At 34.8% G+C, this 24,771-nt stretch overlaps 1 protein-coding gene across 1 annotated transcript in view; it reads right to left on the reverse strand.

The window, feature by feature from the left end:
* Window positions 1-24,771, reverse strand: part of Tm9sf3 (transmembrane 9 superfamily member 3) — a 65,055-nt gene that overhangs the window by 30,519 nt on the left and 9,765 nt on the right. Inside the window, exons 2-8 of the mRNA XM_046450547.2 lie at window positions 24,454-24,649; window positions 16,095-16,217; window positions 13,544-13,704; window positions 12,389-12,466; window positions 6,218-6,349; window positions 4,908-5,074; window positions 1,791-1,885 (exon numbers count right to left, since the gene is read on the reverse strand). Of these exons, the coding sequence (XP_046306503.1) occupies window positions 1,791-1,885; window positions 4,908-5,074; window positions 6,218-6,349; window positions 12,389-12,466; window positions 13,544-13,704; window positions 16,095-16,217; window positions 24,454-24,649 (952 nt within the window). The remainder of the gene's footprint in view (window positions 1-1,790; window positions 1,886-4,907; window positions 5,075-6,217; window positions 6,350-12,388; window positions 12,467-13,543; window positions 13,705-16,094; window positions 16,218-24,453; window positions 24,650-24,771) is intronic.

The raw sequence follows: 24,771 nt of genomic DNA on the forward strand, positions 1-24,771 counted from the left end.
TTTTTCAAGAACCCCTTCTTCCCAATAATATTGAGCACTTCAACATTACCACAAAAAGGGTGGCAACTAAAATATTTCTTCCAACTCCTTCCTAGCACTTTCCTTTCCTGCACTTTTCATATCTTCTCAGATTCAGACCTGTAACAATAAAGCTCTTTATCCAACTCTATTTCTCCCTTTCCTTCTAATAGAAAGAATTCCATGTACATTCCAATGGGTACAATCAGTAGCCCAGTTATCTATGCTGTACTTTCTACTGCTCCCCACACTCATGGAGACTCTAATCAAGTTCCAGGTTATCCCTGGCTTCACATTGGGTCTAGAGCATTATTGGGGACAGTGAACTCAAGGTATCTTGAGTCCCACTATATTGAACTACAGGATTTGAATATCCTGAGCTTAGAAATTCTTAATTTCTAAGGTCTCTATTAATCAAAATAAAATTTCAGATGATACTTTCTAAAACCTGATAATCCTAGACTTGAACTTGAATGCTGTCAGCTTTCAAAATCAAATATAGTAAAGAAAAGTGTGGCTGAATGCTCTTAACTTTGCAATCAGATTAAAAAAATTTTGTCCAAGTAGGAATAAATTTCCTGTTTTACATAAATTTGTTTCTGCTATGGAGACTTTTCTTGGGGAGTCCATAAACTATAAAATTTTTAGTCTAACTAACTTACAAGTCAACTTCAAAGTAGAAGTGGATGTATCTTAGACATTATCTTAGATATCCTTATTTCCTTAAGGATTTAGTCCTATATGATAGGATTTTGTTTCCTAAAACTGGAAATAGAATTTAGAAGCTAAACACCTAACTAGAATAATCAGGAATCCATAATGCTACTCCCTCAGACAATCCCAAGAATTATCTACATAAAAGTAGTATCTATACTGAGAATAGTCTAGTAGGACCTATTGAAAAAAAGCAAAGGTAAACCAGAATATCTTGAAATTTTTAATGATCACATACTCTGATTTCTTATAACCTATAACTCTCTCTCATCTCCTAAAGGAAGGCAGGATCCCTTAATGCTTAGGACAGGTTGTGGAAAATCACATTAGAAAGTCTCCATCCTTGGGGCTATAATTTTAAGATCTTTTAACGACTCTTCATTCATAAACCAAAATATACAAATCTACTATTTTCAGCACTTTTTGAACCCCAGACTATTTACAGGAAAATAAAAGAACTCAAAGACCCCCAAATTCCATTGCGGGAGGGGGAGAAATCAAGGAGCAGTACCATAATGTTATCTATGTATTATTCCCATCATTTCCAGTCACATTAGAAAAGCAAGGGGATACCGAGGATGAAATGCTCTCAACAAGAGATTGTGACACTGAATAACAGAAATCTTTGCAAACAGTCCTTTGATAAATATTAAGACAACAGAAACATAAATTTCTCCTTCCTCTGTCCAGAAGGTTTACCCACAAGCCATTAAACAGGTCTTCATATTCACTATACAGTTATAGCCTCATGGGGTCCCCATATGGGGCACATCTAGGAAGCTGGTATCACAATGCAATAATTTCAACAACTTAAATGCACACTCCTACAGGGCTAATTTCACAATGGAATAATCTATTAATTATTCATAATTGAAGAAATAAAATATAAGGATTCCATAAAACAGGATAGAGCACATAATAGGTTTATTGGAGTTTATGTGAAATGAAATAACAGAGGATTTCACAATAGCTGTACTACCTATTTTAAATTCCAAATAACCCATGGCAAAATAATAATGTCTATAATTTAAAATACACAGTATTAACTCATAAGTTACCTCCTTGTCTAGCATACAGACTTCCTCCAAAATACCCATTTACTGGAGATGTAGCAGCATAGACAAATATGGCTGTACTGAGCATTGATCCCCTCCTAAAAAGAGTAAAAACATGTAAAACTGAAAATTTAAAGAAAATATCATATTATCATCCTATTAGCATTAACTTAATTTCAAAGATAAATTTTGACAGAAACACAAAATATCACATCCTGGACTGCAAAAAGCCTCAAAAGATTATCTCTAGTGAACGAATTTCTAGTTAAAACTGTATCAGGCTAGTACTATTTTTTTTCTGGTCTGCAGTTAAATCTCATAATCAACTCTCAATAAATATTTCACATGTTTCTGGCAAAAATAGCAGGCTGGCACCAAAACTGTTTTGCAACCCTGTAAACCAATCCCATCATATGGAACAGGATATTCATCTGTTTAAAAAAAAAAAAAATGACTAGAACATTCCTTTGATAACCTGAATCAACTGCTTAAGATTCTTGCCTGCTAGCAGAAATAAAATGGAAGTAGGACAATTTATATTAAGCACTATGACTTTAAGTGGTGTAACACTGAACTTTCTTGATCTACTTTTCCTTATGCTGTTAAAGATGATTTTAAAAAATGTACAGGTCCACATGTCAACATTAACTCAGATTAACAATCTTTAACCTCCCCTTCCAATAATGATATCTAGGAATTTCAGACCAACCTTTCTGTTCAGCAAACTGAGGGAAAAAACATTTTTAAAAGGCTAGATGCAAAGAGAAATATTACAATGATAAATAGCAGTATCATTTTCCATAATATAGAAATGGACTTATTAACCCATTACATATTTCAATGCCTGAGCCTTGCAATATGTAGCACTCTACTACCCAAACACCTATGCTCACCTTCCTAAAGTAGATGAGTAACAGTGGAAACATGGCAATATTTCATTCTCACCAGTACACAGCTAAATGTAAGTATATTATAAAGATTTGTCATTCTCAAATTTAAAAGATCATGAGTCCCAAAGTTAATCAGTTTCAAAAGCCAAATTTGTTATTTCAAGTACCCAATTAAACACTGCAAGCACTAATTTACTCCTTTCGGACCACTGCTGATGACTTTGACCCATTCTCTGTTATAAATGTGTGTGTTACGGCAGACAAAGACCTAACAATGCTGAAAACAGCAAGGCTACTTTCAGTGTAAGACCAGTCCAATACCCGTCAGAAGTTCCTAATACCAGCAGAAAGGAGTACAAAATGACTACCAAAGTATTTAAAGTTACAGTCCCCAAAGACATTTCTACTAAATGAAAATATGACATCTGTCAAAGTTTTAAAAAGCAGACATACTCTCCACTTCATTGTTCATAACTATTCTATGGGCATTTCATCCTCACCCCCCAAAATAAAACATTTTCATCTACATTGAAAAATCTGCTGGGGGAGCCTCCAATCCCATGACTATAAAGGGGAACCATTCTGGTGCAGCTTTGCCTACACTTGCCCCTACCCTACCACTCTCTCCTGAAAGTTTCAGAGTAGCAGCAGCAGTGGCATTACCAGGCTCACCAACACTTTTCAAACACTATGACTTCTCAAGAATTAATACCACACATTAACAGGTACCCATGGTGATACAGATCCTCTACCCACACCTGCAAAATACATTTTCCTCTCTGATTCTTATGGTGATCCCAAGACAAAGTAAATTTCATGTGTCACATTAGCTACTCTTTATTCTTTAGGATCATTCCTTCTCTGGAGTGATTCATCCCAATTTTACGTGTACATTTTTTATTTTCTCACCACTTCAATTTATTATTATAGCTATTTTCATTTCTGCAACAAGGCAACTTAAGAATTCTGAAGTAAGATTGCCTAACTTCAAATCCCAGCTTATTAATACCCTTCAGTAGTAGCTGTATGATAACAGTCAAATTACTTTACCTCTCTGAGCTTTACTTTGTCTACAGTATGTAAATACTTTACAAAGTTCATGTGAAGATTAAAGGTGCTAATATGCATAAAGCACAAAACACGGAACCTCAATACTATTAGACTCTTTTATATCATAGTATTATTTACTGACTTAGTGCTTGCAATTAATTATATTTGCTTCAAATAAACACAACATAGAACAACCATTTATTTTAAATCCATGACTTGCCTGCTACTACCATCTATTTGAGATTTAAGGTCTTTATGAAATGAAATTTAATGAATATAGAAGAGCTTCTGCATTAAAAAGTAAGTTGCTAAATTGTAACACTAACATTTTGAAAAGCAAACCAAAAACAGATTAACAAAGCAAAAACTTAAATTCTAGGAAAGGTTACTCTCTAGTGGTTCATAAAACTGTGATAGTACATTCAATGTCAATTCAAAAGTAATGAACTTAAAGACAGTATTTAATGTAAATTGTGTCTTCTTGGCAAATTCGAAATGCTTTTCTAATATTTAGGATTCAGTTCATCTAAAAATATATTAAACCCTAAACAGGGACTTCAGATCTATGTGAATGTATACAACTTTTTTTTTTTTAAACAATTCAAAGACCTCAAATCAAGAATTTCTTGCAAACCGTCTTTATTGGCAAAAGAAAAAAATGTGCCAAAAATCATGTAAAGAGAGGATACTGGCCTAAGAATTTTTTTAAAAAGTTATCAAATTATCTTTCTAACCCAGGTGATATTTTTTGTCACTCTTTTTGCCATTATTTCCAATGCTTTCTTTTCTTCTTAAAAGAGGCTCCCAGTTTTGGAGGAAAATGTGAAGTAATAACTTAGTAACTATGAAATACTGATATTTCTTCATGAAGATAATTGAATCTTCAACATAAAAAAAAAAAAAAGCCTGTTCATTCAACTCTAGAATGAAAGTAACCTCTGCTCATTTCTAATGAAATGTAACCTTTGTAACCATCCAAACTGTTCAGTAATGTTAGCATATTTTAGTATGAGCAGAGGAAGGTACTCATAGATTAAGATTATTTGTCTGTAATAATGACATTTATATTAAATTCTAAGATAAGGGAAATAAGCAAATATTTAATTATGATTGCCTTCAAAGCTTTCAATTATCAAAACTATTCAAAGAACAAAAAAGTAATAAAAGTATAAGCACTTACTCTGTATATAAATCTTCTATCATTGCAACAATAATAACAATGAGAGATACAGCAAATATCTGACATCCAGAACCAATGAGAGAGGAAAATATTAGCGGGTGACTTGATGGTCTAAATACATCTCCATGCACCTGCTTCCATCCATATTCATCTCCTAGGTCTCTATCCTATGTACAAATACATATGTACAGAAAGAACAAAACAATTCAGAATCAAATTAAAACATGGTAGACAGGTTAAAAAAAAATAGTTATTAAGTTCCCTCCCCACAAACTTACAGCTTTTTAAAGGGGTTCAAAACACTGAGAAAAAGACATTTCAAATTTAAAACAGTCACTTATAATGTAGAAGTGAAGAGATTCAGGAAGGAAACGCCTGATTGTGTTCAGAGAATCTCAACAGGAAAAGAAAGAGGGAGCAAAAAGAAATGCAAAAAGAAATCGGGAGAACAGGGTACTGACTCTCTTACCGTTACTTTTACACCCTTACTTTCATGACTGGCTCATAAGTAACCAGGGTAGACAACAAAAAAGAACATGCATTTGAACAGAGCTTGTTGTAAAAATGAAGAAACATCCTTTATAGCCTACAATCTAAGGACTGTAGAATTCTGTAAGAATTATGGGGAAAATGTCAGATGTGGGTATGTTTAATAGGTTTTGGGGTGAAGATAATGTTTTGAGAAAGGACCAAATATTTTATCTAACCTCTGACACTTCACAATGTAGCTGGGCATATTAAAATTTAAATTTTTAAACTGGTTCCCAAATTTGTTCAAAGATAAGGTGTACCTATGTAGAATAGCTATTAATATTCTATGGAATACAGTTTTTGTTCTACAATTTACTAAAAGCATATAGAAAACAAATATGAACCCACTAAGTTAACCCACGAAATCAAATATAATATTTCCATCCACTACCTGAATTTTATGCAATATTTAACAGTATTAGAGAGAGACAATACAGGTCTACAACTTCCCAGTGCACTTCTGAAATCAAATGCTCTCGAAACTATTTACGTAGTCTGATGTGTCCTAATTTTGTGACATCAAACAAGAGGTTATTTATACTGCTTATTTATCTCACTTACACTTCTCTGTTTTGTGGAAAAAACATTCAGTTATTTGATTATTGGGCATAGTCCTGAATCCCACTTGGAATTTTACACTTCTCTAAAACCTAAAAAGTCTGAATTTTGAAAACTCCTCTGGCTTCAGAACTTCAGGTAAGAAACTGTGACCATTTCAAAATTCAAAATAACACTGAGATAAATGGGTTTTATAAATACAATGTAAACTGTTTGCTTACCATGTCATCCATTTCTTCTTCTTTACTGTACCGGGCATAATCTTTTCTTAACGTTCTCATTAAAATCATTGAAACTAAGCCTACCAAGAAGATCACCATCATGAAGGAGTTGAAGATTGAAAACCAATGAATCTAAAATAACAGAAAACAAAATGTCACCAACATGAGAGAGACACAAGATCCACAAGTTTCAAGATGTTAACAAAAAAGTCTTAAAATCTCTTACATAAAAAGCCAAACACATAGGGGCTGAGTATTTACTATGCCAAGGGATTGGCTTTCTTTAAAGTAAGCTTCCATACATTGAAAATATGCTATCATCTATACAGATTTTCACAATTTTATTGTACCAATAAAGGGCAATTTGGCCACATGGCATATTCAGCATTGCACAGAAAGAACATGGGCTTTCCTGTCAAATAGGCCTAGGTTTTAACCCAAGCTCTGCCAATTTCTAGCTATGTGGCCTCAGTTTTCTTATCTGAAAAAAAAAAAAAATAGAGGAAATAACCCTTATTTCTTGACTGCTTTGTAAGGTTTAACAACATATATTAAAAATAATGGCACCATGTCTGGCAAAGTAGGTACTCAATAAATGTTAGCTCTCTTCTCTTCCCCACAACTGAGCAACAACCTGAAAAGCTCCTTAAAACACAAAAGTCCACTATCACACTTTGCTGTCATCGACTCAGGTCTTCTTCTTAAATGAACTTCTAAACAGATTCAGCAGTCAATTTTCTGTCCACTCTCCTTGACCTCTCCACCACTTCTAACCTCTCTGACACTCTCCCATCCCATATCTCCTCTTTCATCTTCCACATTGCTCCTCCTACCCCTGTGTGAACTTTTCCAAGTGCTCCAGTTTGGGGTACTGTACTATAACTTCTTGGGCTTTCAGAACCTTTCACTAGCATTCCAGTGAAGCTGGTGACACACCCCTTGCTCCGCCCTGCTCCAAGTTTCCAGTCTTGATTCTCACTCATGATTCAGACTTTCGCTAAACACCATGATTTCCACTTGAATGTCTTGCTGAACTTTCAGATTCAGATTACCTTAAACTCATAATCTTCCTTCACATATAATCACTTCTGATTCTTTTAACTTCTGCTAATGGTACTAATATATTGCTTGGAAAACTCAGAGCTATCTCTGGCTTTTCCTTCTCAATCTTTCACAGGTAATAATTTTAAGTATTTTGTAAGGTTGGTGGTATGCTTTTGGATTTTTCTTTTTTGATCACTTTCCTTCTTTCCAATGTATCCTATAAAAAGTTACCAAACAAATCTTTTTTGAAACTTCATGTTCATATATCATTCCTATATTCTAAAATTTAAGAGCATCATATTCTCTTTTTTTCATACCAAACCTAAAATATTTTCCTAATATTCTATATTCTCTGTAATATGGCCACCCCATATTCCATAGTCACCTTTCTATTACATCCTAGACTTCAAATAGGCCCACCCTTGCTCAATGACCCACAAGTACAGCATACTCAATTCCACTTTTGTTTTTGTTTTTTTTCCTAATTTCTTCTCACATGGGATCTGCTTCTATTTTCCTTTGTAAATTCTACCTAGTCTTTAAATTCCAACTCAAGCAGTATCCTCTCATCTATAGAACTTTCCATCTTCCATGTTACAATTTTCCTTAGAAATCCTCCTGCTCTAAATTTCTACAGGTAAATCCAGAGAAAATTTAACATACAGATGTACTGTCTTATACAATTAGGAAAATTTTAACTTTGGCTAATGTGCTAAGGATGTACACTAAGGTGAAGGGCAGTACTGGCTGTTACCCACCTTGACGTTTCAGGGAGAGGACACACTATGGCTTTTCCTGAAAAGCAAGAGACAGCCAACTGTTCTGCCTCTGCATAAGATCATTCCTTCCTTCATTCAACAGCTTACTTACTAAGTACTTACTAAAATCATAAAGGAAACAATGATCCCATTATATTTTGAAATTTTGTCCCCAAAAGACTATATTAAAAGTTTAAATTTATTATAAATGTGTTGCTTAAGATTTATAAAAGCAGTCTGTGACAGACTTTTCCAAAGATTTGATTTTATTCCTACTTATAAGAAATTAATAACCCAGAAAAGGTCAAGAGAAAAGAAATTTTATACAGATACATTTGGATGGAACTAGGAGCATTAGGTTAAGTGAATAAGCTAATCACAGACAAACAAGTATCAGGACCTCATTCATATGTGGAATATAAAAAGGTTGATCTTGTAGAAGTTGAGAGTTGAATGGTGGCCATCAGAAGGTGAGGAGAGAAGGAAGAGGAAACAGTGAGCAATGAATGCCCAGTTACTGATGTGCCACGGCAGAGTGGTGACTAAAGGTAACAATAATATACATTTCAAAAAACTAGAACAAAGAATTTTTAATGATTTCACCATGAAGAAATGATGAGGACAGAGGTTTGACTGAATTTAAATATTACACAATGTTTACATGTATAAAATATAATATGGCACCCCATAAATATGTATAATTTTATGTTTTTATGTATCAGTTTAAAAAATTTAAATTTAAGGGGATATAGCTCAGTTGGTAGAGTACTTGCCTAGTATGCATAAGGCCCTGGGTTCAATCCCCAGCACCACACACACACACACAAATTTGGATTAAACAACAAAAAAAAATTCAAAATTTCTAACAAGATTTTCTGCTATTTTCTAATCTAAGACATATACAACTTATGATATAAACTTTAAACTTATACCTGTTATAATGTACTACCAATAACCTGATATTTATAATATTTCTTCCAAAATTATGAAATATGGTTTGATTTTTAAATTTTCATACCAGGGGGAAAATTTCTTAAAAATAATAAAAATTCTGGTATCACAAAGAGGTTACTGACCCTACTAACTACTGCACTCCAGCACCCCCTAGTGTTGAGAAACCTAAAGCCATACAAATTTGTCACGAAAATTTGGCTGGAAATAACAATTAACCTCACACTGCATCTGCTGCATGCCAAACACCAAATGAATGTTTTAGAAACATTTAACTGCCCAGCAACCTTGCAAGATATTATAATCCCCGCTCCACACCTTCAGGAAAAAGAAGCTCAAGAACGGAGTCATTTAACTAAGGTTATGGGGATACCAGAGCCACTGCTGGATTCAGCTCTAGCATCTATTCAGTGCTTTTACTCAATGAGTTAGACACAAACTCTATACAAGCCCTACACAGCAGATCCCATCCCCTCCCACTGACTTTTAGAAAACATTGTAGTAATTCCTCTCTCTGCTGACCCTCTCTCCACTTATTCTTTAAAATATAGATCTAGGGCTGGTGTTGTGGCTCAGTGGTAAAGCCACTAGCAAGTGCAAGGCACGGGGTTCGATCCTCAGCACCACATAAAAAAATAAATAAAGTTATTGTATGTCCATCTTAAAAAGAAGTATAGTCTGTGGGTAGTTTTAACTCTTACAGGCAAACTGTGTGTGTGTGTGTGTGTGTGTGTGTGTGTACAAAACTGGGCATTGGCACAGGCCTATACTCCCAGCTACTCCAGAGTTTGAGACAGGAAAAATTCAAGCCCAGCCTCAGCAACTTAGTGAGACCTTCCCTCAAAATAAATTTTTAAAATGACTGGGGAAACAGAGTGCTTAGCATGGATGAGATTCTGGGTTTAAGCTCCAGCACCGGGGGTTTGGGGGAGGAAACCTGGCTCCATCTTCTCTACTGGTTACTGTGCCATTTCTTTGCTCCCTGTAACAGGTAAACTGCCCACAGACTATATTTGCTATTTCAGTTCATCTCCTCCCATTTGCTTTTAGAATAGTTCCGTTCATATTTTGCCCCATCACTACACTAAAAACAACTCCTTTTCAAGTTCACCAGTAACTCTAAATGAATCCAATAGTCCATCAAGTTTGGGTCTGGAATATCCTGTAAAGGTCCGCGTAAACTAAAGGCTTAGTCCCCAGCTTGGCTTGGAGATGGTGAAAACTATGAGAGAGATGGCCTCGTGGGAGGTCTTAGGTCACTGGGGGCACACCCTCAAAGGGAATAGTGTTACTGGAGCTCCTTCTTCTCTCTCTCTCAATTCTGGGCCATGGGGTGAGCATTTTGCTGCACTACATGCTCCCCACTGTGATGTGCTGCTTTGCCATGGGGTTCAAGCAACAAAGCCAACCATAGACTAAATGCTGAAATGGTGAGCCAAAATATATCTTTTCTTTTGATAAATTGAAAATCTCCAATATTTTGTTACAGTGAAAGAAAGCTGACAAAGGTATCTTGTATGAACCATCAGCTACAACTTAGAATTAATCTCTCTGTCCCCCATGACACACTTTCTTCCCTTGGCTTCCACAATACATTCTTATTTTTTCCCCTCAAAGCCCTTAGATTCTCCCATTCTCCCTAAACTCTAAGGTGATAATAAGACAAAGGGCTCAGTTCTTTTGTCACTCCCCTGCTGAAAACTACAATGTTACCCTACCCTTTGCCTTTAAGAGTAAAATTCAAACTCCTAGATGGATTATCTAGTCCCTGTTATCTCCCTAATTTCATTTTCTTGCTTATTCTTCAAATCAACAAGCATGTTCCCACTTTTACAGGTGTTTCAATGGTGTTGCTATACCTAGAACACCTTTCCTTCAGATATCCACACTGTTTCCTTCAACTCCTTCAAGATTTTGATCACAAGTCTCTCTCAGAGGTTTACCCTGACTGCCATATTTAAAATTGCAACTCACTTTGCCTGTGACACTCTTGCTCAGCAGCTCTCCTCTTTTCTTTTGCCTCCCAGTGGACTACCACCACAATATACATCTTACTTTTTATTTACTAGAATAGAATGTAAGCTTTTTGCTTTTATTTTTTAGTGTCCTATTTATCTAGGATATTTTGTGGCACACAGCAGATGCTCGATTAACATATGTTGAAAAAATAAACAAGCTATACTGCTCTGCAGTTAAAAAAAAAAAAAAATGCTAGAAGGCAATCTTTCCCCAAGTCATTAATATCCAATGGGAAACAAGGCAGACTTATGAGTTACAGCAGGGAGTGCTAGTCGACAGCTCTCATATTCTTAAATGTTATTAAACCTTGAAGTATTCTGTGGCCACACCTGTAACTGGACTCCCATGTTTAGGACTGCCTGAACATTATACCTCAGAACACATGGTGGGAAGAGGAAGAAGTAGTGTAGCTCCAGGGGCAGTGTGCCAAATCCCTCAGTGAGGTCTAAATCCCCCCAAAGCTTTTTTTTTTTTCTTTTTTTTTTTTTTTAAGTCCTAGGACCCCAAGGAAGAAGTAGTGATAGATTCTAATGTAGCCTAAGGGTGGAACCTAGCAGTGATGATATAAATCTGAGACCACAAAAATTTATGGGCCATCTCAAAAAGAGGTGACTAATAAACTTCAAAATTCCAGTCCAAAAGATTAGATGAAAAGAATGAAAAGGCAAGTTAGGAAGAGACTCTAAGAATATATATATCCCCTCATGCTTTGTCATATTTTTATGTCTATTCGGTTAAAGAAAGAAGTCACAAAATAAAGTCTATTTTTTTGTTATAAAGAACCAAAACTACCTGAACAAAACCAGTATCAATGCCACCCACTGGTCTTATGAACCAAGACCTGGCTTTTATCTGCTAGTGGGGGATGAGGAATGGGGGAAGCATTTCTTCCCATTCTTGGTATTTCTTTCTATGTGGAAGGGTTCCACTAGAAAAAACTCCTGGCCTCATTCCATTTTCCAATCCAATCCTTTCCAAGAGGATGTACTCATTCTGCTGTTTCTCCACACCATAAGTTGTACAGAAGCCTGCAACTGTACAGCACTGGCTGGGTTAAGTCTAATTCGGGATGCTAGGCAAGTGCTCCATCACTAAGCTACATCCTAAGTTCATTTTATTTTATTTTGAAACAGGTCTAAGTTACTCAGACTGGCCTTGAACTTGATCAGCCTCTCAAGTAGCTGGGATTACAGGCGTATGCCACCACATCCAGCAAGAGAGAGCTTTCAATTGCTCCTCTAAAACTACCTATCACCCTTATTACTCCAAGCACACATTTGAAATCACCATTATCTAAATCTTGTAATCACAGCCTTAGCACAGTGCCCTACATAGGGTAAACACTCAATATTTGTGAAACTGATTTGTGTACACATACAATGTCTTAAAATTTACCTACCCTATGTTGAAAAAAGGACGGATCAAGATATTTGTCAAATCGATCTTCAAATTTTACATCTGACTTTTTCCATTTTACCTGAAAAAAATTTTTTTTTCATTTGAAAACCAAGACCAATTAAATACATTAAAATATGATAACAAAATTGAACAAAATTTAGAAATATTTTACACACTTAGTTAATTAAAATTAACTAGAGAAATGGTGTAAAGTTACTGACATTTAAAAAGTTGAAACAGTATCACAAAACTACACTTTTCTTCTCTGTGTATTAATAAATCTTAAAATTTTTCTTAACAAAGTCATTTCAGTTTTAAAGGACTATTTACTGATGTTGACTCACCTGATAAATGTGTTAAGAACTGAATAAATACAAGCTCATGTCACAAGTTTTTAAATCAATTAAAATAAGAATCTGTAGCTTGCAGTTGTACAGCACTGGCTGGGTTAAGTCTAATTCAGAGTTTCAGTAGTAAGAAGCCCACTTGACCATGACTATAAGCCACATTCTCCAATATTGGCATCAATAATAATAAAAGTGGCATTTTGTCTTCCCATGTACTGTATTCCTCTTTATTGATTTAAACAACAGAATGAAAAAGGGCTTTTTGTTCTGTTTTGATTTTGGGGGTGCTGGGGATTAAACACAGGCATTAATTCTTTTTTTTTCAATTTTTTTTTTTTTTTTTTTTAGTTACAAATGGACATAATACCTTTATTTTATTTGTTTATTTTCTTATGGTGCCAGGGATCAAACCCAGTGCCTCACGCATGCTAGGTAAGCGCTCTACCACTGAGCCACAACCCCGGCCCCCCAATACAGTATCAATTCTATCTACATCAGTAAAATGGAAGGAAAAACAGCATAAATTACTGTAGTCTAAAAAATGTAACCATGAAAATACATGGCTGGGTTAACTGACCTACCCAAATACAACAGTAAACTCTTCTAAGGCAAATGGTACATAGGTCTTGCCAATGCATAATGGGTATCTAATACAACAGACCTGAAATTCATCTACTCCCTGCTTTTAGAAGGCTTACTCAAATACCATAAGTAAATACAACTTTAATAATTTTCTGTTGCATCTAATTTTAATGTTTAAAACACAATCACAAACATTTCTTCCTACTTACAATTATTTTAATACTTACTGAATATGACATCTGTATTTTGGTATTGGGAACCAGTTTCACCTTTCCTTCACTAGTTAGATTAACATCAACAATTCGATTTCCATTAAAACCTATTTCAAGCTTTTTGTAGGTCCAAAGGTAATAATCTTCTCCATTTTCATCTGCTTCACCAACAATACCTACAAAAGAAAAAACACTTTATACAAGGTAATACTACTTAGCATTTAAAACACACCAGAAGCTAAAAGTTCATTACACTTTTTTAAATACAAAGAAGCAAATGCACTTCTTAATAAACACACAATGGTCAGATCATGCTGAAAAACTGATAATAGCTCAGCATAACTGATCACTCATTTAATCCTCAAAGTTCAGGCAATTATCACCTTACGTGTGCATATTCTCTAACATTTCAAATTTTTAATAAAGTTCATAATATGTCACAATCTGTCAAGGTTACCCAGCTTCTAGTGATAAAGGCAAAATTAAAACAAAGGTTTCCAGAGGCCCAATCCAGTACTTTCTTTAATAACCATCTCTGGAAAGATATGTTTGTATGTGTATGCGTATAAAATGTACCAAAACTTAAAATACCTCTCTTTATGCCTCAAGTATGAAAACTATCACTGGGTAAGTCATCAAATTAAAGGAATGTTATAGATAAATGACAATAAGGCAATAATTTAAAATGACCACTGATCATAATTTGGGATATTAGATGGGGAAGAGCTAAACAATGTGAGGCAACAGGTGATAGCTGGAGACCCATCTTTTATGCCTCAAACTGCCAGTTATTTGTCCATGTTCTCCACCTAAGCCTACACACTTCCCAAGAGCCTTATGCTCTAGAAACTATTCCTTCGGCCTTCCCCCTATGTTTAAAGCATCTCATTCAAATATTAGGGGAAAATATGATTATTTCTTATTCAGGAATATTTGCTTATTAAACTGAAGTGAATCTAATTGATTAGTACAAATTCAAGGAATATAGTTGTTTTGTTTGGGGTTGTAGAAGATAATAAAATCCTTCTAACAATTAATTTCATTATAATTTATTTAACTATGTACTCTGGAAACCAGACTTGGGGGTAAAGTCACAATTATACCTGATAAGCAGCTCTTCTCTAAAAAGCTTTTTAAAGATTCTGAAATTATTACCACAAGAAAAGTCAGACTGGATTTTTTTTCCCCTGATGAGAATTTTCCATGGTTCAGACATTCAAGGATATATAAAAGCATCCCCCAAATATGGTGGACTCTGAAATTCCAGGGTTAAAAATTATTTGAGACAAGAAAGCACAGTTGTCACTGTTGCTAAAGAAGTCCACAGCAATGACTAGAAGGGAAGATGGAGAAATGAAGAAAGCCTAGCCTAACAGATTCTTCTGAACTACAGACTCAGAAATCTTGAGTGAATATTCAACACATCTTCCTGCTTCCCTTAGAGCGGATCACATATGTGTTACTGTAACACTAATTACCATCATTTATATGAACTCTTTACTATATATACCTAATTAACATGTGACACATTGGTGATAATTCACGCAATTATCTCTTAAGATTAACTTTCTTACAAATTTTATCTTAGTACAATATTACATCTGATCTGATAATGCTTAGTCATTCATAATTTGCCATTCATGAACATAACAGTCTGCTAACAATTTTAAGAATTAGAAGAAACATTAATTATATATAAGAACAAAATGTCTGGGAACAAAAAAGAAAAATCACTAAAAGAAAAATGTGATCAAACATGTTGACTACAATAGCTGGCTATGCTTTTCATTTTAAATAATTCAATCAAGTCTAACACAAATGACTTTTAGATTATGCATAAGTTTGTATTAACTATGCCATAGCTCTTCTCCATCAGTATGGACAAGCAAGAGCTTTTGGAAAATAACACAGCAAGCCATTCAAGAAACTATCATACCCAACAACCACACTTCCAAAGTACCACATGAGAGAAAGACAGAGTTAAATTCCAAAATTCGACTTAGCACCTCCTAACTATACTTAAAAGAACAAGTTAAAGATTTTTTAAAAATGCAAAAAAACACACCTGTAATCCCAGCATCTTAGAAGGCTGAGGGCAGGAGGATGGCTAGTTCAAAACTGCCTTAGCAACTTAGTATAATTCAGTGAAATTCTGTCTCTAAATAAAAAGGCTGGCATGTGGCTCAGAGGTTGAGCACCTGAGTTCAATCCCCATTACCAAAAAGAGAAAAAAAAAAAAGAGGAAAAGGATATTTCAGATTGTTCCAAGAACCTTTTGATCTTTTGATTCCTTGAATTTGAAAAGTTACACCGTATAAAATTTACACTCTGAAGGAGTTTCATGTAAGGTTTGGCAATATCAAAAATCCCTCAAGAAATGGGGAGCCATAAAATCAGTATAAAAATCATCTGGAGGAGTCATAAAATCAGTACAAAAATCGTCCTGTGCAATAGTAAAAACACATTTATATCATGATCTAGTTTGCAATCACCTTAATAGTCATTACATAACTCTTGCTTATTGTACAAATATTCCCAAACCTTAAATATAACATGCAATACTTACCCCATATTGGTAAGTCATCTATGTACATCTGGTACCAGTAGTGATTTTTAATAGCATAAACAAAGGCATCTCTCTTTTCTTTATCTAAATCAATTTCACAGTAAGTGGCTGGCATCACATCATCTGCATAAAATAAAAATAGCCAATTAGCCCTGGTTTACAAAAATAGTTGCAGGGAAAATAGTATATATATATATTAAAAAAAACCCAACATTTCCTGAAGTTAAAATTTCTATTCATATTTGTTGAATCTGGGTGACAAATATATAGGAGTTCAGTATACTATTGTTTCCTTTGCATATCTTAAATTTTTTATGGGAAAAGTACTTTAATCATCTTTATAATCAAAGATTACGTCACTAATGGAAGAAATCCCTCATATAAAAAAAACTACAAGAACATTAACAAAGTAACTTTAAAATTAATATTGACTTAGAAAGCAAAAAAAAGTTTAAGCACATAGGAAAGATTCCATTTAATAATATGATATGAAATACCAACCACTCAAGAAACTGAGGCATCAGGATCCCAAATTCTGGGCCAGATTGGGCAACTTACTATGACTCAGTCTCAAAAAAACTTAAAAAAAAAAAAAAAAAAAGAGCGGGGGATACTGCTCAGCGGGAATATCCCTGGGTTCAATCCCCAGTACATGGGTAGGGTGAAGGGAGACAGAAAACAATGTCTAGCTGTAAGATAAGAGCTCTGAAATAAACATGCATTTTAACATTCTTTGATATACCAGAAGTCACAGATTCTATGATGAATCCCAGTGACTCTTCATAATTAGGAAGATTAAAAATCAAACCTCTATCCAGCAGGCATCTCTATTTATAAAATACCCAAAAAGTTACCCCAAAAAAGGAATCATTTCCACTCTTTTGTGTGTTTGTGCTGGAGATTGAACTCAAGGCCCTGTACATGCAAGGCAAGCACTCTACCAAATGACTGATTTCCACTCTTGACTGTTTGTAAAAACACTACTGTCACAATTCTGTTCAGATGGTCTCTAACTTATAATGCACGTGTTTCAAAAATGTGCTTATGGGACTCAGGATGTGGCTCAAGTGGTAGTACACTCGCCTGGCATGCGTGAGGCATTGAGTTTGAGCCTCACCACCAAATAAAAATAAATATATGTGTCCACCTAAAACTAAAAAATAAATATTTTTTTAAAAATGTGCTTATGTTTCTAATAAAATCTAGAAGAACTACAAGTCTCCAGATGTCAATCAAAAGAATTAAACTGTTTCCATATATTAATTAAACAATTAGAAAAATAAATAAATAAATCTTAAGATAAGGAAGCACAGATTTAAGTTCTCTCATACTGTAATACCGGATATATTTAGCATCTGAAATGCAGTTTTCCCAAAACATTAAATTTCTGAAATATCTATTAAAATTTCTTACAGAAAAACTAGTTGAACCATGACTGCCTATAACATTATTTCTATAAGAAATAGCAATCAGTTATAATTTAAGATGCTCCACAACATGTCTCCCCAACCCTCAAGAGAACAGCTTCTACTTATAGATCAGCTCAGAGTGGGTATTACCCTCAAAATAATGAAAAACAATAAAGTCCCATGGAAGGAAGCAGGAAAATACCCCTTCCTTTAAAGTAGGAGAAGAAAATAACTTTATCTTCCAGCAATGACTCCCACACAGGTTTCCTTTCTACCCAAACCCTTTCAGGGCAGCAAGGCATTTACGATTTTTATAATGGTAAAAAACTGAAGCTGAGCAGTGAAGAAAGGGAGAGTTAGGAAATGAGATTGCTATAAAGGATTCCTACAGCAGGAGCTAGGAGAACCATGGGCAAGACATTCCCAAATGGGATCTCCATGGAGTGTGATAACAAACTAAGGGCAGCAGGCAGCTGTAGCTACAGAGCGGACATTCAGAAACAAAGAAGTCCTTTGGAGGGCAACAAATGGCTGGAGACCTCATAGCTACCTCTGCAAAGCATGAAATTTCTTGCTGTTACTACAAGACATTCATTGATAATGGTCTTTAACAATGTGGTAGTTTTAAAGTATGGAGTTCTAAGATACACAATATGACAATTACCTGTGTAAAGCTTTTTAAATGTTCCTCCCAGTCTGAACTCAACTTCAGCTCTGTCTGTTATCACCCTCTCTCCTTACATTCTAACCTAACTCAACTACCTGCAGTTTCCACATACCTGGTATTCTCTTGGCCTCTGGATTTTTTTGGCTCCTTCTATTAACTCCAATTCAAAGTCCACCTAAAAATCTTTCCCATCCCCTATCCTTTCCTCCAGAGTAGACACCCCAACATTTTCATTTCTCTGAAGTCCCATGGCTTCCTCTCCATACTTCCTTTATGGTACATAGGATGTACCATTCTTCACCCAAGACCAGCATCTTAATGCCTTATTAAAACACCATGAGAGGTTGTGGCTCAGTGGTAGAGCACTGCCTTGCACGTGCGAGACCCTGGGTTTGATCGACAGTACCATATAAAAATAAACAAATAAAGGTATCGTGTCTGACTACAAGTAAAAATTAAAAAAAAACAAACAAACACCATGAGGCCTGGAGAGTAATATCCATGACTGATTACATTCTTTTACCCCCAGCTATACCTGCTTCAGTACCTTGCAGAGTAAGAACTACAAACAAAACATTCTAACAAATTTTAAGAATATGATTTGCCATTTACTTGGCAAATGAAATTTCTAAATATATTAGGCACAAATGCATATGAATGTGTATAAATTTATGTGTGTGTGTGTGTGTGTGTGTGTAAAAAAAGTAAATGTCAATATAAACAAACGAAACTTCTGAGCAGTCTCTCACAGGATTGGCAAAGTGGTCTTACAGATTATCTTTCACTGGTGTAAAATCTAAATTAAATGTGGTAAAAGAGAAAACCCATCATGGCAGGCTGTGAAAAGGGCACTGGTTAGTCATATTTTAACAAAATTCTTCTTCCTGGAATGTAGGCAAATACAAACACAAATAACTGAAGAGCCGGGTTGCCTAACCAAAACAGCACTTCTCTCAGGAGCAAGCTGCTCTGAAGGCAACTAATGCAATGTGTATGAATATGCCAAATCATTATTCAGCATTCTATATAACCAGAAAACAATCTGGAAAATCACCTTAAATCAGTTTTAAATTACAATAATTTAAATTTATATTTTTCTCAGATAAAACACAAACTTATAAATTTTGAAGAAAATAAACTTGAAAATATACCAGTATAAATACTTTACACAGGAAGGGGCAAAAAGCTCAAGTTGTAAAGTGGCAAACATTAACACTGATTTTTCAAACAGAAGGCAAGGTTAGGTAGCATCTAAAAACCAAGCCCCATCCGTCTGGTCTGTCAATTCCCAATAATACCCCTGACTAATACTGCACAGTGAAAGCTCTGAGAAAAGAATATGATAATTATTTATGAGCTCTTTAAGAATACATCATGCTATCACACTTCGTTTAGTTTCTCTTTTGATAACATTACTAAACTAGAAAATCAGAAATACTCTACCTCAAATACAGCAGCACTTGGCAAAGTTTCAAGAAATCACTATAGTGAAATGAGCAGAAATGTGAGTTTTATTCTGAGCTCTGCTACTTATTAGCTATGTGAATAAAAGGAAGTCACTGAACCTCTGTAAACCTCAGTTCCCTCAACTGTGAAACAGAAAACATCTGTTCTAGCTCTTTCTCAGAGATATTTTAAGAAATGATAGTACCAATGTTTTCTTCATAGTGTTCTTAAGTGTCCTTGGTCGCACATCTCTGAGAATCTGATGAAAGTAACATCTCCTTGTCCCCACAAAATGCACATTCACACAAACTAAGGGCATAACTTCAGAAGGCCCATGGACCCATGAAGTGAAAACTCCTGGTTGAACTCTTTATACCCAGAGTTTACCACAGAGCTAGAATGCAATTAAGAATTTGATAACTGTCAAAAGAATTAAAAGAAAACACAGACCAAACTGGTATATTGACTACTGATTAACTTTGACCAACCTACAAGCATCATAAACTGCAATTTTTTTGGCTGGCTATTTGGTAAAATGTATCACATATTGCATTAAAAATGTATATAGCCTTTGGGTGTTTTTTTTTTTTTGTGTGTGTGTGTGTGTGTAATTAGTAATTCCACTTCTAAAAATTTATTCTAATAAAACACTCAGAGATGTTTAAACTACTATGTGCAAGGATAAACAAGTGTATATGAAGAGGTAGGATGCTCAAGTCCCCGTCTCCACCCACCACCCACCAAACAACAAGATAAATACCCTCTATTCTCTGTGGTAGAACAGAGGCAGACCTTCCTCTAGAGAATTTCTAGAGGCTTTAAAAAATCCTACAGAAACAGGATTGAGCAGGAACAGTGGAAGTTATGAACTGAAAACAAAGTGGGGATGACCTTAGGTAAATCTTGCTGCTGAATTAGAGGGCCTGGCATGTCTTGCACCCTGAAGACCTCTTCTCTATCCTTTGGCAGTCAATTCTATACCACACAAGCAGATATCTGGGTGGAAATTCTGCATAGTAAGGATCAGAATAGCCAAGACAGAATCATTTAACTAGAAGTACATAAGGCTTTAAGCAATCTTTGATATTTTTCCCTATTTGCAGTACTCTCAACTTAGCAATTCACTTTAGATAAGAAGAAATACTGTAGAATAACTTCTTCCCTCTACAAAGTTGAGATATTCAAGGAAGAGAAAATTAAGGGAAGATCAACTAAAAACAGAAAGGAATCCTCTATAAATCACCTATTTAAGATGAGTGGTGAACAAGAATGTACTATCCCTACCCTGACAGAACGAACAGGCTAGCACAATAACTGTCAACAATTAACATTCTTCATTATACTACAGGATTATCAATAGAAGGGCTGTGCAGTGACTTCACCTGGTTAAGAATTATTATTCCAGCTGGGCATGGTGGCACATGCCTGTAATCCCAGCAACTCAGGAGGCTGAGGAAAGAAGATCCCAAGTTCAAGGCCAGCCTCAGCAACTTAGCAAGGCCCTAAACAATTTAGCAATAAATTGTTTAAAAAGGGGATAGAGATGTGGTTCAGTGGTTAAGTGCCCTTGGGTTCAACCCCCAGTATGCCCCCCAAAAAATTTATTACTCCAGATCAATTAATAATTAAAATGAACCAATTATTGTAAGAAGTAGGCACAAACCACCCCGGTTCAAGACAATTTATTAAGCCCTTACTATTTCACCAGGTGTGGTGACAACATGCTTGTAATCCCAGAGGCTCAGGTGGCTTGAGATAAGAGGAACACAAGTTCAAAGCCAGCCTCAGCAAAAGTGAGGTGCTAAGCAACTCACTGAAACCTTATCTCTAAATAAAATACAAAATAGGGCTGGGGATGTCTGCCCTTCTATAATTAATGTATTTTCTCTAAATGGTCTCAAGTGTCTTTTGAGTTCAATCCCTGGTACCAAAAAAAAAAAAAAAAATAGACCTTACTGTCTCTTAAACCAGGTATGATGACTCACACCTGTAATCCTGGCAATTCAAGAAGCTGAAGCAGGAGGATTGAAAGGTCAAGACTAGCCTCGTCAATTTAGGGAGATTCTTAGCAAAGACCCTGTCTCAAAATAAAAAATAAATTAAAAAGAGTTGGGGATATATAGATCAGTGGTAAAGCAACTCTGGGTTCAATTCTCAGTATCATAAATAAAAAAATATAATAAAGCAAGCTTACTTTCTCTTAAATCGCTGGAGTGGTGAACAAGAATGCACTGTCCCTACCCTGGCAAAACCAACAGGCTAGCACAACAGCTTATAATCAAATCCTATTATCAATCAACTTTAATGTTTCATAATTACTGGCAAAATTAAGTTGGAACTACAGACCCATACTATATGCAATTAGTAATGATAGCAATTACCATCTCTACCAATTCTTGAACATAAAACTATATACCAGGAACTTTGTTAAATGAATTAGCTCACTTAAATGTAACAACAATTCTATCAAATAGATATAATTTCCCAAAGGAGCTAAATAATTTGCCTCCAACCACACAGGTGAGTAGAAGCAGAGCTGGGATGCACCAATCTCTCTGACCCTAAAGCACATGTTTTTTCTACTCTGTAATGGTAAGGTTCTAAAACATACCCTGTAAAATTAGAGGATAATAAATTCAGGCCTGGTTCAAAGATGCCTAATTTAAGCCTGCCCTTCTATAATTAATGTATTTTCTCTAAATGGTCTCAATTAGCATTTTTGTCTAGAACTAACATATAAGAAAAAAAGCTGTAAAATTTTGAGAGGCATCCTACATTAGACAATCCATCTAGCCTGACAAAATCTGCTAGACTAAAAAAAAGTGTGTGTGTGCGCGCGCGTATGTGGGGCATACGTATCCATACATGCATGTGTGCATATGGCTTATTCTGTTTTCAAAATATTTCCAAAATTTTATTATAACTGAATATGCCTTCTTAAGAATCTTCAAATATCAAATATTTAAGGGATGAAAAATTAACAATATAAATATTTCTGTATTTCATTCAGAGACAGGATGTTCTAGTTTCTATTACATAATTAGTATATATGATATACCCCAAGCAAATCCCTTCATCTCTGGGCTTCTGTGAGAGGGAACTGGCTGATACAATCTCCAAGGGGCATCATTACATTAAAATTCTTTGATACTATAAGTAACAACCAGAACCATTTCAAAGCATGATCAATTTTGTCCTTGAACAGAGAAGGCAAAATTTACAGGAGAGGGGAAAGAGAAACCTAATCAATATTTACTATTTCATCTAGACCACTTGACTCACTGCAGAGCTGACAAGACCCCGAGGAACAGGGAACAATCAGGGAACAACACCTGGCTAGCTCTTCTTTCAGTCTAAAGGTGCTTAGCTTAATCTGAAAAGAAAATAAATTCCACTTTTCTAGACCATGAGGGCTATCTGCCTCTATTTAAACAATCTCTCCATCTCAGTCTCAAGGAACTAATAAAGAAGAAAGGTTAAGACTGCTGAATCAACAGTACTCTTCAATTCAAGTACAGGCGAGAATTTTTTTTTAAATTGATGAAATCATATTAGCAAAGTAGGATTCTAGGATTTCGCCTATTCTCTCTTGCTGGTTCCTTTCTAACAAACTAGAAATGTCTATCAAATATGAAAAATGAAAAAAGAGATAAATATAGTATTCAGGTTTCCAAAGATTACATATTCTAGCTTGAATTTCCTCCTAATTTGTGATTAAATATTTAAATTACCTAAATTAAAATACATGCCATGGGGCATGTTTATAATGATTCACAAAAATTATAGGCCACACTACTATGGCTTAAATTTAGAACTTAATTATTAAGCCCAAAGGAACATTATGGGGGGAAAAGAAGTAAATATACATTCTCATTTTCAATAAAAGTAACAAAAAACTATAAAGACAAGAATAAAATTTAGCAAATTAAAATTAAAGTAAAATTGTCTTTACAATATTTCATTTCACATCCTCTTCTCTAAAGTACTAAGAAAGCAGTTATTATTCATTTTACACAAAGAAACAATGAAGTCAAAAATGGAGTAAACAACTTTACTAAAATTGAGGCTCAGTAGAGTGCTTGCCTGCATGCACAAAGCCCTGGGGTCGACCCCCAGCACCAAAAAAAAAAAAAAAAAAACTTTATTAAAATCAATATAATAAAATAAATGGAATTAAAATTCAAAGTTCCTGATTACAAAATCCATACCCTATTCAAAAAAGCAAGACACCCAATTAAAGATCCTGCAAATATTCAATTACTCAAGCTTTAGTTCAGAACACAAAAATTGCCTATGCAGGAAATATACTCTGACAAACTTCACCGAGAAAAACAAAGTATAAACACACTCAAAGGACCAAATAAACAGGTAACTACAATAGTAAACAGCTAAGGATGATTTTTTTTTTTTTACCAAGTTTAACAAATCTTTTGACTCATAATTTAAATATCCTTTAGGTGTTGAGAAGGTAAATTAATACAACGCTGATAAATACACAATAAGTCAATGGTACAAGTCTGAATTTAAGAATTTACATAAAATTATTTAAGTAATCACATATCCCATTACAGTCTCAAACCTCCAGAAATTACTTTATTATGAATCTATGAAGGCCTTCCCCACCCACATGTCTAATCACTAGAGGGTTTACTAGAAAAATTTTTCAGAAAAAGTCAAGAAAACATAATTTTTATTACTAATTACTCTGCTAAGTATCCTACAATGTACATGATAGTTCTACACAAAATTATCTGGCCCCAATGTCAATAGGTCCAAAGTTAAGAAGTTCTGGTCTATAGTCTAACTCATATCATAGGGACTACTAAGATTTACTTACCTTTAAATTTAATATCCAGACCACTAAATTCCAATTCAACTCCTTGAAGTGCTTCTCCCAGAGTTTCATGGTAATGACTGATACTTTTTTTTGACCCCACACAGAACGGAAGTGAAAAGTACTTATATGTTTCTTGGCGATTATGGTAGGGCCCAACAGTATTCATCCATAAGACAACTTCTTCTTTATCTTGATACTGAAACAAGAAAAGCAAATTTTATATATGTTTACATGTATGTATGTGTGTATTTATATAGTTAAATCTAATTCAAATTAAGGGGATATTTGTTATCTGTTCCAAATAAAAGTATACTTTTG

This window comes from Marmota monax, unplaced genomic scaffold, assembly GCF_021218885.2.
Source record: "Marmota monax isolate L192 unplaced genomic scaffold, Marmota_monax_Labrador192_F-V1.1 WCK01_AAM20220418_F8-fsc00004, whole genome shotgun sequence".
Classification (NCBI taxonomy): Eukaryota; Metazoa; Chordata; class Mammalia; order Rodentia; family Sciuridae; genus Marmota; species Marmota monax.